The sequence below is a fragment of the Brachyhypopomus gauderio genome, chromosome 17 (genome assembly GCF_052324685.1).
Source record: "Brachyhypopomus gauderio isolate BG-103 chromosome 17, BGAUD_0.2, whole genome shotgun sequence".
Taxonomy (NCBI): Eukaryota; Metazoa; Chordata; class Actinopteri; order Gymnotiformes; family Hypopomidae; genus Brachyhypopomus; species Brachyhypopomus gauderio.
In genome coordinates this window covers 13,977,639-13,996,447 of record NC_135227.1, presented here as the reverse complement: position 1 = coordinate 13,996,447, position 18,809 = coordinate 13,977,639, and the positions used below count along the sequence as shown (strand labels likewise).

General features: G+C 44.9%; 1 protein-coding gene across 4 annotated transcripts in view; it reads right to left on the bottom strand.

Moving 5' to 3' along the window:
- Positions 1 to 129: 129 nt before the first annotated feature.
- The window catches only part of adam12b (ADAM metallopeptidase domain 12b), a 90,453-nt gene continuing 71,773 nt past the window's right edge, over positions 130 to 18,809 (bottom strand). For 3 of the 4 annotated variants that reach the window (XM_076978822.1, XM_076978823.1, XM_076978825.1), the window contains 12 exons: positions 13,326 to 13,503; positions 12,149 to 12,238; positions 11,398 to 11,593; positions 10,481 to 10,589; positions 9,417 to 9,615; positions 9,225 to 9,302; positions 7,187 to 7,295; positions 5,715 to 5,901; positions 5,504 to 5,612; positions 4,416 to 4,682; positions 710 to 885; positions 130 to 538 (listed from right to left, as the gene is read on the bottom strand). In XM_076978822.1, the coding sequence (XP_076834937.1) occupies positions 499 to 538; positions 710 to 885; positions 4,416 to 4,682; positions 5,504 to 5,612; positions 5,715 to 5,901; positions 7,187 to 7,295; positions 9,225 to 9,302; positions 9,417 to 9,615; positions 10,481 to 10,589; positions 11,398 to 11,593; positions 12,149 to 12,238; positions 13,326 to 13,503 (1,738 nt within the window). In that variant the 3' untranslated portion in view covers positions 130 to 498. The remainder of the gene's footprint in view (positions 539 to 709; positions 886 to 4,415; positions 4,683 to 5,503; positions 5,613 to 5,714; positions 5,902 to 7,186; positions 7,296 to 9,224; positions 9,303 to 9,416; positions 9,616 to 10,480; positions 10,590 to 11,397; positions 11,594 to 12,148; positions 12,239 to 13,325; positions 13,504 to 18,809) is intronic. The other variant, XM_076978824.1, reaches the window with a different exon arrangement.

The following is an 18,809-nucleotide window of genomic DNA, read 5'->3' as shown; positions in this document are numbered from 1 at the left end:
AGTTCCAGTTTCTGAGGGCTTAAATTTGTTTGATTACAGCACCCAGTCACAATTTTGGCAAGGAATTTCACAGATTATTTTTCCAGTAAATACTGTCCATTTAAAAGAAGAAAATACCAAAAGCATAAATTACAAGTAATTCCTTTATGGATATGGAATCAACAAGTGTCCATAGTGTAAAAAAGGTCATGTAGTAATACAAATTTCACAATAATGCTACCATACAAAAAAGTGTTGACCACAGTGCATTGTGTTGTTCTGACAATAAATACACATCTTAAATAGTTCTACAAGTACCTGAGTGAGGACACTGAGCACCTTTTCTGAGGCACAGCACCAAAGTGTTAGCTCAGTTACTTTCTGAGACTCAGAGACACTCCAAGGAATTCCGCAAGGGTGACCAGTGGGTCCAGTAGAGTTTTCATAGTGCAAAAGAATGTTCAGATGCTGGTGGAATTCATCATTATTTTTAATAACGATATATCTTGGGATCTCTTCTCAGCACTCATATAGAGACTGTGGTAGTCTTGGAGGGGGTCTAAAGTTTAATCACAACAACAAAGAACATATGTTTCATTCATAAATGAAAGTGTAAAGCAATTTTCATATAGCAGTTATTAAAAGGCAAACATTATATTGTAACATTATATTGTTATATTATTCAGCAACATTTTAATATAATTGGGCAAATGTGGGCACTTTCACTGACCTGACTGGCTGTGGTATAGCAATTGGAGGTCGTGGTATTACTGGAACTGGAATAGGCAGGGTCCCGGGCCCTTGTGTCCACACTCCAGCTGCTGAAGTATTGCGACTCACCCTGCAGCCCCTAACAAGGGGGTCCGCAGGCAGTGGTTTCTGGGGGGCACTGGGCTTCTCATGGTCCTGTATTCAACAAGTACATTCAACATTTATATAGATGAAGATATATATTATTTTTATTTTCAGCAAGTGTATTTTTTCTGCAAAAGGCATTACTGTTTAGTATTAAGAAATGTCACTGATCCTTGCAAACAACTGTTTGTGTGCCATTAGTTGAATTTTATATTCGGTTCGTTTATTGTTTGTTAGTTTGTAAGATAACTAAACTATGATCATTACTTGTTTGGGATACAGTTATAATTTAAAGTAGAGATAAACATAAACTGCATTTTTCTTGCCAGCCCATGTATATGCCACTTTTCCTTATATGTGAAAGCCAAGTATGTACTGGTTAAGAACTGAATGCTCATTGCTGAGGCACATTCCTTCATGTTCATTACTATGGCATATCACAATATCTTGCTATATATATATATATATATATATATATATATATATATATATATATATATATATATATATATATATATATATATATATATATATATATTGAAGGGGGGGTGATCTTCAGAATTGTCTTTAACAAAGAAATAGTTAAAATGTGAAACAGTCTCTTAAGACTTCTTAAGAGATATAGTTTAAATAAGATATATATCCACTAGATGGCGCTACACTCCTGCCCGTTACTGGCGCCCACAGTAACACAAGTGTTCTCTCATCAAGCTGGTATTGCTGCAGCTGTTATTGCCCTGTCCGGAGGCTCTAAGGACATATGTGGAATGAAGAAGTTGTCATATGTTGCTAATTTATTCCAAGGGTGAGGTAATGGCATACATGTGCTCCTTATTCCACAGTCATTCCCAGACAACGTGCAGAAGGACAGACAGAAATTAAAAAGCATTCACCACTGGCTGTGGGTAGCCACTTTTAATAACTTTCACCCTCCCCCCCTCCCTAACACTTTTTTAAGGTTTTGGAATGGCTGTGGATTTGTTCCACATTAGCAGCTAGGCCTTTTTCTATGACTCTGTCCCAAAACATGTCTAGTTCTAGTCGCTTAGTCACTGTGTAGACGTGATTTGTGTTAGCACTGCTTTAGCATGCCTCTATCCCAGAGAACGCGGTGTCATCATTGGATTACTGGCGCTTTTAGTTTTGGGAGTCTCACAGATTGACTAGGTCAAGCAGCAAACACGTAGGGGTTCCAAGTCAACCAAGGTGCTTCCATAATTTAATAGGTAAGTGGTTTTGAAGGCACAAGATCAAGAGATCTTACTGATGAGAACCTTGTGGATCCAAAAGACATATTATGTTTATAGCTTCCCATAATGCATAACTCATGTCTAATGTTGGGAAAGGTGACTGGAGAACAGTGCCATTTTTCAAAATATTTTACAAAGCAATATGAAATCGCCAAATAGTAACCCAGTTAAATCTGGCTGCATATCAAATCATTAGATAAATGTGCCCACATTTTTGAAACACACTATTTGAATCTAATTGTGATTTATTACATAATGCTGTAAAGGTCTCTGAGGAGATGCTATATATCTTTGGAGTCATATCTTTGCATAAAGAGGGTGTTTAACGTTAACAGTACAAAAGCCATAGACTACAGCCAACACCTTCAAGCCTCCAACAAACCCTCAACACAGAAATCATTACTGTTGCTGCAAAGCTGCTGGCCAGCTCTCAATGGTACAACTACAAAACAAGGTCCCTGTAGTGCTCATCAGAACGATATTAAACATTTAATGCAGTTTGACTCTCAGTCTGTCAGCAGGCGCAGTGTCCATACACCTCATGCTGTCTGTTTGATTTTGCTGAAAAATGCTGAGGCCCCATGGGGTGGGGCACTGGTTTCTGACTCAGTCCCCGCGTCTGGGTTTGAATGAATGCCCTTTGGACACCGCTGCATCCCCGCTCCCCACCCATGCTGGGCAGAGAGTTTCTACAGCCCTCAACTCTGGGTTCCATTGCTTAGGCCTTAATAAGAGTCATGCTCAGTGAATCAGTAAGAAGTCTGTTTAGGGAACAGAAGCACAGCAGCACAGCCAGTGGGTAAAACCACTTCAAACCACTTCAAACGGACACCAACGTTATAACTTCAATAATAAAATATGAGCAATACAGATTTCTAAGTTTGGAAATGTATTGTTTCTTCTAGTTTTTTTCATAGTGTGCCAGGAACAGACAACCCCCAGATATTTGTGTCATTAGATTGTTACAAAAGGTTTTGTGGGTGAAATTTCTTTTTAATATCTGTTAGTATCTGTTCACATATCAAACAACCTGTAATATTAATTAACCTACACTGACTTTTCAGTCTTTTAATTTTAATCAGCAATTACCGGTAATGATCTTTATTATTCTGTTTCCACATAGGTATTCTCACTCATTTTAGTTTCAGCCATCAAGCTGGTGAATTGTACATAAGTTGTTTGAAAGGTTATAACAGGAGTTTAGTGTTCATTTGACAGCCTGGCAGTCTGGCACAATGTTCCTCTTCACAACTGCCCTGAATCACTAGACGTAATGCAGATTTTCCATGATTCTGTGTCGGCTTCTTTTGTCTGTGCCAATGCTGATGGAATACCTCTTACCCACTGCCCACAGACTCCCACTCCTTCAGTATCATTCTCACTCCACTCTGCTGCCTCTATAGTTGTCTGTTTAATATTCCTGTCTTCACAGGGAAATGTTTCTGCGTTAAAGGCATAATTCAAACGAAGCTAAGAAAACCTCACGTTGTCCAGCATCAGCCTTCATTCAATATTAAAATGTAGGCACTATTTTGCATAACAATCCTTTAGTAACCTTTCCTGGTTAGCATCCTGCTCTGAAGGCATCTCCACCTGAGAAGACTGTGGCCTCCTTGGCTGTTTCTGATTGATCTTCCCATTTCTGGCTCTGCCCCGGCACCCCAGGCCTGGGTTTATTACCTATGTAATCATGTGCATAAGTTGTTTCTCTGTGCAATGTGCTAAGTCTCATAGATGTCACTCTCATCAATAGCGTTACTGTGTTTCTCTGCATGGCTAGGTCAGTGTTTTCCAGTTTTAGACCTTTGTGTGCTTGGTCCTGTGGACTTCCCTATTTGAGTACTTCACTGTCCGTCACTGTCTTTGACGGCGATGCCAGTTTTGACCGCGGCTCTTGGTGAAGCCCCAATAAATCTGCTCCGTGCTTGCATCCTACTGCCTATGGCTGTCTTCCTCTGGAGGCCCCTGGGCATCTGGCTATGCACTTTACGGACTGTGAAACATACGCTTCATAACACAGCGTGCGTGTCAATTAGAAACTTATGCTCAAGCTGTGCTGTGCCACAGTCACTTATTACTGCCTTAATAACGGTTTTATTGTATTATACGTGTATGACTCTGACTGCCATTATACTGATCCATGCACATAAGTGCATAATCCAAATATGCTATCATATGTACTGTATACTATAATCACCACTATGGCAATGCACATCAACTCTGATACAGTAATTCACTGTGATACATTCGTGAGGTTACCCTTTATTCAACCCAGCTTGCGTGAATATATAAAAGGGCCACTTTCTTCACCTGTGGCTGATTTGTTCTTACCTGGTTAGCCCTGTAGGGTAGCTGGTGAGGGAGGGTGAGGAAAGGGGACGCTTTGATTGGTGAATGAGTGAGAGTGGGCAGCGGCCTGTGAGGGGGGGCAGAGGGCACGCTCTCTAGTCCAGTGGCCACACCCACAGCTAACTTGATGGGCATGGGTTGGCTAATGTGGATGGGCTGGCACACAGCAGGGCACTGTGGCAGTCGTCGCAGACTGTGAGAGCGGATGTTGGGTGGAGGCAGAAGAGGCTCTGCACAAAGATGAGATGGCTGGAGAGAGAGTGAGAGGGTGTATATTATATACTATACTATATACTACATACTATATACTACATATACTACACATACACACAGAGGCTGCAGGAAAATTGTTGAAAAAAACACTGCTCCAACAGCCTCTCTCAAACATACTACACTGCTCAAAAAAATAAAGGGAACACTTAAACAACACAATGTAACTCCAAGTCATCCACACTTCGTGTTCAGATAGGAAGCAACACTGATTGTGAATCAATTTCAACTGCTCTTGTGCAAATGGAACAGACAACAGGTAGAAATGAGATTTCAACTGATTTCAAAGATTTTTATTAATTGAGATCTAGGATGTGTTATTTTAGTGTTCCCTTTATTTTTTTGAGCAGTATATTTTAAGCAATGTGTTTGTCCCCCACCCAGCACCACCCACACACAACCCCTGCTGCAACCCCCTACCTTCATAAGCAATGCCTTGATCATCAACCGAAACTATTTGAGCTCCTGTTTGCGATTCATGCCGAACTGAAAAGGGGACACCTCTCTATTATAGTGTGCCTTTCACAGATGACAGAGGATTAATTTAAATTTCTTCAGGGACAGGCCCGAAGAATAAATCAATTATGAGCCATGGCGGCATCTTGTTTTTGACAATAAGCCTGGGCGATATTAGTTTGGCTGGGCACAGAAAGGAAAGGTTCATTCTGCCCACATTTCCCACAGCCAGAGAACAATGGCGGTATATTGAATTGTGGCCCTGTATGTATTGTGTAAGTGTTTGTGCATGTGCATTGTGCATGTGCATATGTATGGGTCCGAGCACAAGATGGCATACGCACTTTGTCTAGCCTACACACAGCCCCTCTGGATGGGGACTTGAGATGGGGTGAAGTCTGGCACATGGGCTGTGACTGTGGTGCTCCGGGTGCTCTACTCCATCCCACTGACCTGCAGAGGAAAGAGTGACACAGGAAGCACAATGTGTGGGCCTATCCAAAAAGCACCCCCCCCCTCCCCGCCGCTCACCAACCCCCTCCTCTCTCCCTGTACCTGAGCTTCTGAATGGCATTCTTCTTGTTGGCGAAGAGCAGACGAACCAGACTCTTCCTCTTCAGACATGCCAGCAGGCCGGCGGCCAGCAGGCAGGGGATGGTGACCAGCACGCCCATGGCCACTGCCCGTCTGTCGGCTGCCGTCACATAGGACAACACGCACGTTAATGCACACGCACGCACATCTAAAGGCACAACACAGCACAACAAGGGGAGACACAGAGAGAGAGCAGCGGTGAAAAGCTCAGAAACAGAGCCAGATGCACTAACACTTGTGGCACACTTCAGATGCAAATGTATTCTGCCCACAAAGCAGGACATTTACAGTTGGGCACTGGCTGGTGAATCCATTAATTTATCGGACACTTTATTGAGTAGCTTAGAGTGCTACTTAAAGCAGGGGGTGCGTAGACTAGATGTGTACTGCGCGTGGTACGTCTCCGAGTGCACATGCATTTTCTTCACTCAGCTTAATTGGTTCATCTCGTCACCATCGCTGGGGAGCAGCGTTGCTATGGGAAGCTTTTGTTCTTTTTTCATATAGCTGGGGGGGGGGGGGGGGGGCATCACTATGTTTTTAATTGTTTAAATGTTTTTAATCATTAACTGAGTAATGATATTGCAAAAAAGGTTACCAATAAAAATGCTGACTGGATACTGAATGTGAAAGTGTGGCTGGTGAGTTACATGGATTCTTTAAGCCCTGTTACATACACAACTAGTGCACACACCTAAATGCCCAGTACACCTACATGGAAAGCCTACATGGACAACATGAAGTTGTTGTTGCTGCACAACAGGCAAAGTGCTTAATTACATATTCCTCATTTACTAAAGCTTGGACAATTAGCAGTGTGTCATTTTAAAATTTCTTAAAACTAGGTTTGAAGCCAGGGCTTAATTTGAGCCGGATCCTGCCAGAACAGAATCCGGGAACTCTTTAATCTTGAAGCGTGCGTTAACTGTCTGCCTCGATCCGGTAACATTTTATGTTGTCCGCTGTTTGCGTTCCGGCATCGTTTGATTTACAAATTAAGCACTGTGACCAGCATTGCCTCAAGGGCATCTTACAAGAAGTTCCATGTCTTTTTTTCCTGACATTCATCCAGTCGCTCCTATGTCTCTGATTTTCCGTGTAATTTATTATCTCAATCTCCAACTATGAACCAGAGTTAAAGTTATTCCAGTGGAGAAGGTTTTAGTAGGTTATAGATGTATTTATTTCAACCTCTGTCTGAGTGTAACCGAATGTACATTTTCTCTCTTGTCCCAAGCTTGTTGATGACTCCGTGTTTGACATATGTAAACCCTGTTCTTCACAAATGGACGGCAGTGTGTGCAGTGCTTAGATACAACCTTAGAGAACCGGACGCTAGTCTGAGACTCATCAAGAATACATTCTGCATTCTGTTCAGTTTAGCCACAACGGTAATGCTCTGTCCTGTGTTCTCTGTTCAGTCATCACTGTACCTGCCAGTCTCATTGGCCCACTGTCCACACTGCCGCCAAACCCAGCCGTCTCGCAGAACGGGGGAGCCCAGTGTGCCTCGCAGTGGCAGTTTTTCTTGTTGTTACACACCTGCAAAAACAACACAATCTGGGTGGTAAAAAAAAACAATGCTGTGATTTGTATGTCCTGTCCATGGAAACTGGAAAAACCATGACAATAGACATTTGCATTCTAAACATTTTCCTTAGAGAAAATGAAAAATGTGCCATTCTCCCTGTAACAGGAGCGTGGTGTGTGCATGTTGAAGGCCTTTCTCCATGTGTCTGGCTGTGTAAAGAGGCTTGGGAGTGGCAAGACTGATGGTTAAAACATATGGAGGAGAGCCCATCTCAAAGCAACCACACTCTGCCTCAAGATACAGCGGGGAGCTTCAGGGGCTCAGAAGGTTAATGGGTCTCAGCTGCATATGTGTGTGTATGTGTGTGTGTGTGTGTGTTAGCATGCAGAAAGGGATTAGAGGGAGCTCAGCGGACTGGGCCACAAAGCACATCCTTTGCTTGGCAACCATAACACACACACACACACACACACACACACACACATACACACACTCCTGCACACCACACACTTTGAATAGGAAGTTCACTCATTAGGAAGGAGCAATTGGCCTGAGTGGAGGACTAGCGGTAAATTAAACAGACAAACAAAAATAATCATACATACAAATGCTCTAACCTCATTATGCACAAGCAGCCATCCAGGGCCAATAGATCAGGGACAGGAATAGGTCAAGATCAGCTTTCGTTTTGTCTACTGTGGGCAAATAATGCCAAGACTGGCTGTCCCAGACCACTAATCTCAAACAACATTCATTTATTCTGTCAACAATAATCCTTTGGTTCAAACACAATGGTTAAAGAAGTTGCCAAAAGAAACTGGCACATGTAAAGCTGTCTCGTTTGTCTTCTCCACAGGCTAAAGACAGAAAAAAATGGAATTCCAAAGATGATGAGCAACGTGACCATTTTGGGAGGGCAGAATAGAGCATAAATAAATAAAACATTATGCCCACGCGCCATGGGACCAACCCAGGGTGGGTATGCAAATTCCAGCATGGGAGGGGCAGGGCATGTTGGCCAGGACAAGTAATTCATCTCAGGGCTTCGCTAGACAAAATTGCACATGGCTGAGCCAAACAATGATGAATAGGGTTTTAAGCAGAACATAAATGAAACTATTAAATCAGAGTGATTTAACCTTAGAGGGGCAACGAAGACTGATCACAAAGTAGTGCAACAGCTGCTGGAAATCATCAGCCTATGTGGTTATTAGAGTCAAGTGAGCTTAAGATAGGAAAGGGATGACTGAGTGTCTAGCATTATGCCTTTGCCATGTCTGCAGTGTTTTACTGTAGTTGCAGTAACATTAGGTCCTGCTCTAATCATTAGTGAATATACAATGAAATAGCTATAAGGCATAGGGCAGACGAGCTGGAGTAATTTTAATGCTGTTAGTGTTGTTAATTTGGTTTTTTCTTATCCGTGAGAGATGGGAGGGGACCAACCAGGGGCTGGGGGGGGGGTCATTGTCACATGGTTAAGACACCTACCATATTCCAACACCCAATGGCCACTTTGCATTTGCCTTTTACAACTGCGCAGTTCCAGACTGGTGCGTATAATTTCCCACAGCCGCCCTTCCTGTATGTGACCGGTCAGCGTCTGACCACAACACCACTTGTAATGATTTACATGGATGATTAGGCAGGCAGATCTCTGCTAATGCAGCATTACTATTCACAGGGCGGCAGTGCTGAAGCTGAAGTGGATGTTCAGCTGGCCCGGTTTATCAGGCACAGGGTTCCTGGGGCTCTTGCAGGCGAGGCTGACAGCCGAGAGCAGCCAGCTGACATCAAACACTCACCACCGATCAATAGCTTATCAGTGCTGATCAGGTTATTCACTGTAACAGATGAGCTACAAACTCAAACCATACTGCATTTACGGTCAAAGGCAATAACCAGCAAAGTGGACTTTCTGGAAGAGTTCCTCCACTCACCCCTCTCCCATGACATTTCCCTGAACACGCGTGCACCCCAAACACGCTGACGTTCCGACACTGTCTGTTCAAACACACCTGCGATTGGGCGGAGAAAGACAGACAATAAGTGGGTGTCAGTTGTAAAGATCAACTGCACTGGCTAAATGTTAGATGTCTGTCTGCTGCTGCAGCCCAGAGTCATGGCATTACCATGCCTTCAGCACACTTGGTGCCCACCAGCACCAGTCCCGGGTCAGGCATGTCGTCGCCAAGGTACACGTGTGTCCCTCTACATAGGATACGTCCCCCCTCATGCAGTGGGATGTTGGTTTCTATGGAAACGGCATTCGTACCAATGACGGGCCTGTTGGCACCCCCCTGGCATTGAATTTTCCCACACTTAGCATCCCTGTATCAAAACAAACAAACAAACACACACACACACACACACATACACACGCACACACGCACGCACGCACGCATGCACGCATGCACGCACACACGCACACACACACACACACACACACACACACACACACACACACACGCACACGCACACGCACACACACACATACAAGGATTAATGGACAACAACAAAGGGCACTCAGTGTTCTTTTGAAAAATAAATGGTGTAATTTGAGCATCAAAGCATAATCTAATTTATCAACATTCTTCTGTGGTTATCTTTGCTTGTGGTCATTCCCCCTTCATTACAAAGAAGTCTGTGACAGGTTAAATTCTGAACTATATAAATTATGTTTACAAAGACACCTACAATGCAATACAGGCTGACAAAAAAATAGGCAATTTTTCACAGGGAGAATGTAATTGATTTCAGTTTTCTTAGGTTTGACAGAGAATGTGAACCCAGAGCAGTTGTAGCGGAGTGCAGTGTAAACAGTTACAGGCAGAACTCACAAACGTAAGGCTTCAATTTCAGCACTGCTTTCTGTCTCTCTGTAATAGTTGCAGTCATGCCTGGGTGGCTGTATGATTTAGAAAAGCACTGAGGAGCCCCTAACCTCCATCTACCTCAGCATCTGCCTGAATTCACACAACAGCAAACTGCAAACCAAAGCAAAAGTACTGCAGTGACTGAGGTGTCGTCCAACAAGCTCTCTTCACCTGCTCGTGAGTTCTTGCTTCATTCCTGCTTTATTTTGTGCGTGCTAGTCGTGTGCTGCCGGTAGTCTTGCTCATGTCCTGTGGTGTTAACTCTGTAGTGTACAGGGTGTCAGGTGGAGTGTTGTGTGTTGTGAAGTGCACTGCCCTACCGCGCTTCACATTTAGCAAAAGATCCCTTAGAATCTTTTCCACAGTTCCCATAGGGGTCTCCCGCCGAGTTCACCCTCTCAAAGCAGATACCAGGGGCTGGCTTGGCCCCTAGGAGAGAGAGAGAGAGAGAGAGAGAGAGAGAGAGAGAGAGAGAGAGAGAGAGAGAGAGAGAGAGAGAGAGAGAGAGAGAGAGAGAGAGACAAAATAAAAGTAAAAATCAGTAAAAGTCTATAAGTATCTATAACCTGTCACATTGTTATACTCACCCCATCTAGTTCAAATTCATTTTATAAAAAAAAGAGGTGAAATGTTGCCTGAACATGCATCAAACTGAAGCCTGTGTCATATTAGAGACAAGATTTATTAACTATGTAAAAAAACAATAGCAGTCATGTTGTGATATATGAACCTTTTGTCTGCTGTACATAAAAGGAAACAGAAACCCTCCATCCCCCTACTATTACATTTGATGAAACACACTGCATCAATATCCAAGCACATCTGTAAGATGACATAGCTCATCAGTTACATGTTTAAACAGACATGAATACATATCGCACACACACACGCGCACACACACACACACTCACACACACACACACACACACACACACACACACACACACACACACACACACACACACACACACATGCGCACACACACACACACACGCACACACGCACACATGCACACAGATTTTCCATAGATTTTAGATCATATTTTATAGACATTGAAAATTTAAACATAACAAGAATGTTTCCGAGCTCACTAATATTCCCTACCGTAATATAAAACTTTGTAGACGTAGTACAGATCATGCTAAACTCAGGCTGAGTCCCACCTGAGGAACAGAGGGTAATGCAATCAGGGCTACTGACCTGGCCCCCACAGAGTAATGTAATCAGGGCTACTGACCTGGCCCCCACAGGGTAATGCACTGCTGCTCGTGGGTCTGACAGATGCCGTTGTAGCAGTAGCCGTCCATGCTGTGGCATGCGTGGCCATCGTGCAGGTAGACATTGGCAGGACAGTGTGGGCTGGAGCCGGTGCAGAACTCAGGTAGGTCACATGAGTTACTGGACTCTCTGCATGGTGTTCCAGCAGGTTTCAGCTTTACACACACACACACACACACACACACACACACACACACACACAGACAAACATGTGCACGCACATGCATGCATACACACAGAGAATGATTAAAACATGTGAATCTTTAAATGAAATAAGCAACACAAAAACAAAAGGATATGTTCTGTATCATTACTTGATAAAGACAAAAGATGTGTGACAACAAGGCCATCAATATTGACCAATCTGGGCAGGTAGTCTGGCCCCACACACTCTGGTGGGCACAGGTGCCTGGCTGTAATCCTGACATCTAAGCCTACAGCAGGATGTAGGCGTGGTACACACAGACACTGGTGTACAGGACTCCTGTCTCCTTCGAGTTCCTTTCTCTGATTTATGGGTCTGGAAGCCTTGCAGGAAATGCAGCGTGCACATTTAGAGCGTAAATGACAGTTCAAGTTGCATTCAGTAATGGGGCAAAGAGAATGCGTTTTCCACGCTTCGCTCTTATTCCTCCTGAGAAAGAGGGAGTGGGCTGTGAGGAAGGAGGGGTGGAGGGAGGAGAAGAGAAGAGGAGAGATCAAACGAATACCTGGCAGTCTGCGCAGCACTGGCCGTGAGCACACACCGCGTCTCCTTTGAGAGTGCAGGTAGTAGCGTTGCAGCATGGGTTCACACACTCCTGAAAAGCACATGTGCGCGTGCACACACACACACACACACACACACACACACACACACACACACACACACACACACACACACACACACACACACACACACACACACACACACACACACACACACACACGTGCACACACACGTGCACACAGAAGAAATAAATGTTACATGCCTTGCAGTGAAGTTGATGATAAAAGCATCATAAAGTGATTCCATTATAGAAATCCTCGCTGTGACTTAGTTTGATGCAAGAAAGATTAAGGTATACACACATAATGGAATATAGAATATAAGACACTTTAAATGGCACAGCACTTAGTGGCTTAGATGGCTTTTCATTAGGTGCCTTCAGTTTTTGTGATTATCCTTTAAAAACCCGAAAAATCATTGAATCATAAAAAAACAGAACAACATCAAAAACAAAATCAATACTTTTTGAAAAACAATCTTTCTCCTGGTTCAAATGCGGTATTTTTTATGTTTGTGTGTGTATGTGTGTTAACACATATGGTTTTGATTAGGGGTGCATGCGAGGACCCTGTTATTATTACTGTTATTATTTTAAAGAGAGATCTGTTATTATGGGGCCTTGATCTAACCATGCTGTGTGCGTGTGTGTGTGTGCTCTGTGCATGTGTGTGTGTGCTCTGTGCATGTGTGTGTGTGCTCTGTGCATGTGTGTGTGTGCTCTGTGTATGTCTGTGTGTGTTGTTGATGTCCTCATTAAGGACATCTCACACAGAACAGCTATGCTAACGGTCTCTTCCTCCACCATCCCTCACTCCTGCTCCTCCCTTTAACAAGGCTCTGGTGTGTTGGCTCCGTACTGAGGGAACGGGCCGGGTCAGGTTCAAGCTCCGCCAGCCAAGCGAGAAATCTTCTTGTGGACCTGTCTGCTCCCACGGCACCTGACGTCAGCATGTTGTGTGTGTGCACAGTCAGATTCGGGTGTGATGGTTGGCTTGTCCCATTCTGGCCTGTGCTCAGACGTCATCACCATACGTAGTTCCACACGCACTGCTCCATCCAGATGTGCGAGGGTGTTGTAACTGCTAAAAAGCCAGTCAGGTTTTGGCTGGACGTCCTACCTCGGCATCGCCGCAGTCACACTCCTCCCCTTCCTCCACGTAGCCGTTGCCGCACTTCTGTCCACCGTAGAGCACTTTGACCTCTGGGATGTTGTAGAGGCACATGCCCACCCCCTTCTCCAGACTGGCTGCCAGGTCCTTTTTACTGCATGTGCTGAACACCGTGGGGAATGGGTACCTACACCGAGAGAGAGAGAGGGAGAGAAAGAGAGAGGGAGAGAGAGAGATGGAGGAACCTGAATATGAGGAATAAGGGCTGTAACAGCAAGAACATAAACACAGTAGACTATGGCAAGACTGTATATGCAGCATCCAGTAGTGGGATGATAGTGGCCACTCAAGGTGACCACTTTTCCTGGAGAGTGAACTTTTGTAGGAGAGAAGCCGAGTGGCTCAGAGAGGCATAAGCATCTTGCCCAAAGTACTGCGCTGACTCCAAATTTGTTTGCAGTGTACACTGCAGAGGAGTGAATCATGTGGAGGATTATTTTGGATCATTTCACACTCCCTGGTAGCACACTCCCACAGAGTAGTTTAGATTCATTCTTTCTTTCTCCAGATATGACTTCATGTGATCTCAGTGACCTGGCCATACACACCAGGCAAGTTCAAATTCCAAAAGTTGGCCCACAGTCCCACATTTCAGTGAACACAAAGGCTAGCAAAACGGGGATTAGCACATGACCTTACTCTCTGATTGTCACGCTGGGGACCAGCACTAGATCATACAGGGGGGCGTTCATGGTTGAAGCAATCATTATATTCAGACTGGGAATCCACCCTCCTCCGAGAGCATGGCTCTGCGCTGAAGCATCGCCCCAGACTCCAGCTTGACCGGGACAGCCGCCAGAGCAGAGCGTTCGGGTTGAGCACCGTGCCCGCCGGCGCGTGAGGCGTTATCGCCTGGGGACATGCCGTCCTGAGAGAAACATCTCATTTGTGTCTTTGTGTCTCATTTTGAGTCTGCCCAATGTAAGGCATGCATTCAAATGACTGAGCCTTGTGAACATGGTCGGGGGTCTCTTAGGGGATCTCTGGAAGCAAGAACACCCCTTCTCCTTCGCATTAATAAAGCATGCATAAGCATGCATATTCGGGAGGGATTAAAATTTAAATATTCATAAATGTAATGGGGCCTAGAGCCAGCCCACCACATTAACCGCATGCTGTTTCTGTTAATCCTAATTGTATATGGTTAAAGCTGCCTGAGTTGTAATGTTGTAATGGAATGTTATGCATTCAATAACTGCAACCTTTACTATAGGCTGTAACAATGCTGATGCAAAATTATCATTTTGCCAAATAGCTTTGTATTATACACATCTGGATATTTACCTCTGAGTATTAGCAGACCATTATGCTGACAAAGAGAGAAAGAGAAAACAAAAGATAAAGACAGACAGAGAGATTTAATATTTCTTTTACAACAACGGTCCAATACAAAGGTAACTAGCACAGCCTACATGCTGAACACATGCTGGGTGTCATATATCTTTTCCCTGGTTAATCCCTAATCAGGAGGGTGGGTTCTGAAAATCTATGACATCTGGTTAAACTGGGATTTCATTTGGTCAGCCAGCGGCATTTCAACATCATCAAAGAATGTTGCCACAAGGATATCTTAGCATGGACGAGATCGCAGAAGAGGACCCTGAGGAGATTTGTCTTTCATTTACTTCATTAAATCAAATGACAACATGATCCAACACACAAAGTATTAAAGGCCAAATAATGACATTTGCTTGCATTTGATTTTGGCTGTATGTGTCAACAATGGTTTAATTTTAGCTGTAACAACGTTTGTGCAATCAATAATCTTAATTACAGCAAGGCACCTCCAACTGTGTGTTTAGAAAGTAGCTGACATTTCCACACAGTGAGCTTTGGTCTGCAACCCTTAAAAATGCACTAAAAAGTACAGCATACAAATATTGGTTACAGAAACATAACAGTGATATTGCCCAACAATGTAAATAGTTTCACTGGAACTCCATCAATGTGAGGAAACTGGCCCAGGGCGGTTGGGTCAGTCAAGTCAATGTCTCTGATATTTCACATTACCCTCAGCCTCGAGTCTGAAGCATCCCCTTCCTGAACTCTTGAAGCCTGCAGTTTTCCTACCCAACCCCCCTTCCGTTCAGTTGAACAGGACCCGCCTCTCTCCACACCGAGTAGACGAGCTCCAATCACAGCCATGGGTGCCGTTCTCCACTCGCACTGAGGCACTGCTAGCAACCAAACCTCCTTGAGTCCAGGATGTTCAGTGGCTGAAACGCTCAGTGGATCAAAGAGTGGAAAAGGGAGAGAGGGAGAGAAGGAGGGAGGAGGCCTGAGAAGGAAGAAATGTCCGACATGAACAGCTATGCCCCACCGAGGGAGGAGGGTATGAGCTGGTCGTGGGGCGTTTTTTACGAGTAGGTTGTGTGGTGCTGGCTAAGGTGAGATGTGGAGAGAGTGACAGAGATACAGGGAGACTGGGTTTCTCAGGTTTGTGGACCCTGCCTCAGCTTAACAAAAACACACACACCCTCATCCTCTCCCCTCCCCCGACACACACACACACACACACGCACACACGCACACACGCACACACACACACACACACACACACACACACACACACACACACACACACACACACACACACATAGAGTAGGAAGAAAAATCTGAATGCCAGAAATCACTCAGAATGTTGAGACATGTCTGTCTTGCATACAGACTTTGAGAAAGGACAATATCTTTATATGCTCTTAACCCCCCCAAATGCTAAAATACTTTAAACCATTACTAGGTCACTCTCAAGAACTTGAGGCATTCTTATATTAGCAGGGAGAGCAGACTACCATGAGTGTTAATAGTCTTGGAAATCTTGACTCACTGCTTCTGTAATAACATGGACATAACTCCAAAACTCCTTCTTTCCCCAGAGTGTGTCCAATCAAACCAACCTGCACTGCTCGGCAAAGACACGAGGAGCATTGGAGTGATGTTGGAGCTAAATGGAGTGATAATTTAATAAGTCATTTCTTTGTATCTTAGGCAGCATGTCATTATCCCAATTCAAACCTGCACCTGTAGAGTGCTATAAGGTGCATTACGTTGAAACATGAGGAAACGTGAACGGCCCTGCAGTGATGCTGTCAGATGCTGTCTTTTCTTGCAAAGGTCTGATACCAGAATGTCAGTGATGTGTCTGAGAGGACAGGAACTGAATGAAATCAGCAGGGATTCTCAACGCTAACAGCTTTGACATTTGGCAGCGGTAAGTCAAACCTACATAATTTAACCTATCACATAAAGCCCAGCAGGGCAACAAGAGTAAAAGGGATGGTGTCTGTGGGAATGGGGTGCTCGGCAGAGGTTGACAGTCAGAATATGACTGGCGAGAGCCGGAAGGGCCTCTGGCACGCTTGGGCTCTGTCACCCAACGCGGGAGAACACAGAGTTTGGAGAGGCCGGTTTAGAGCAAAGCTGGCGAGACCTGGCAGCGGGTCCAGAGGGTTACTGAGGCTGTGTGTGTGTGGTGAGAAAGCGAGCCAGAGAGAGGCAGCTCTCTGACAGAGAGAGGCAGAGAGAGGTAGAGAGAGGCAGCTCACTGACAGAGAGAGGCAGAGAGAGGTAGAGAGAGGCAGCTCTCTGACAGAGAGAGGCAGAGAGAGGTAGAGAGAGGCAGCTCTCTGACAGAGAGAGACAGAGAGAGGCAGCTCTCATACAGAGACAAGCAGATGCAACATCCAGCACAGGCGTCTGGGTATGTGGCCCGCTGGCACCCTGGGGCATGGAGACTGTGAAAGTGGCCCGAGCATGACATTGGCATGGAAGGTTTAGACGTGTGTGTGTGTGTGTGTGTGTGTGTGTGTGTGTGTGTGTGTGTGTGTGTGTGTGTGTGTGTGTGTGTGTGTGCGCGCGTGTGTGTTTCTCTGTGACATTTCCTTGGCAACACATTATCAAGTAGGGCTGCAGGAAGTGTGGAGATAAGAAGAACTGACCACGCAGCCAAGAGGGAACACACACACCCGACACTTGGAGTCAAGTGTGCGTGTCTGCTCACACCCTCGCAGATCCTCTGCCTGCTTCACTCTCCTTTCTCCACGGCCAAACCAAACTGATCCCTGCTACAATCTGTGCAACCCCTTAAACCTTCCCTCTGGAATCGATTCACACTTCTGTCCAAGCATCAAATCATTCCCCCTATAGAATCTTGCCCTCCTTCCTCCTTAGCACCAGTAAATCCTGACTGCACAGCCCAGGCCCTGAGTTAATCTCAACCTCCTCGACAGGCTCAGATCTGGCTGGCTCGTGCCATCACTCTCTTCCCAAACAGGAAGCCAGGGATGAAAAGTCATCTGCTTCCAGCAAATACAGCCTGGAGGCAATTAACTGTAGTTAATCTCAAACTCACTAACACTACACTTAATTACTTGCATAGCTTTCTTGTCAGAGATTTTTTGATCTGTGGATTATGATGATATATGGTAATGCTTCTAAAGAATCTGGTGAGGAATACATTTGACTGGTTCTGAAAAAATGTGTCAAGAAAGAGACACCCCCCGCCCCTCCCCACCGTATTACCGGCTTGCTGATTCCGGGCCTGATGCTGTCATAGTCATCTGTGGTCGGGAGTCCAAGAGAACAAATTGGCACTGCTCTCTGGGTGGGAGGGCTGGAATTACCCATCACTCACTGTGACACTAGCCAATCCTGCGCGCCTGTGTGTTCATGCTTGCTGATGAGAGCTGTGAACTATCCTCTGATTGTGTTGGGCTGCCTTCTACCACAGTTTGGCCAGCAGTTCGACAAGACGTGGTTCCTGACTGCATATATCCCAGTGGAAATACTCGCTTACCCTTCATGGTTGGTAGTTCTTGCATGAGTTTTAGCTAGTTAGTTGGAGTATTATAATGACAAAATTGGCAGAGAAATGGGTTAGAAATGGAAAACGATTGGGTGCAGAAAGGTCATGGCATCAAAGTTTTAGTGCTGGTAGACCTAATGCTCTAAGCATTCTTCCTGGCTCACACATGCTGAGCATAGTTCTGCTCAAGTTCCAGGGAACCTGCTGTGTTTTAGACATCTTAAAGTGGGTATTTCTATAGAGGATAAGAGTGAGATCAGATTTAAGGTGAAGCCAGCTACATGTCTGCATTAAGCAAGACTTGAAAAGTGATTTTGAAAAGCAAAGGAAAGAGAGACACAGAGAGAGAGAGTGAGAGAGAGAGAGAGAGAGACAAAGACTGAGAGACAGGGACAGGGGTGTGTGGGCCAAATAAACTCTGCTACATCTCTGCAGCTGCAAATCCTGGAAATGTTCCTCCAGGTCCACCTAGGCATGAGGTCCACTTGGCTCCCTGGGTTTTGTACAGGAATGCATGTGTTCTTTCCTCCCTGTGTGTCTCCCACCTTCTCCTTCACACACACACTCACACACACACACACCACTGAGTATTATTTCAGCTGAGCTCGCGTCTTGCCAGAATCTTCCTG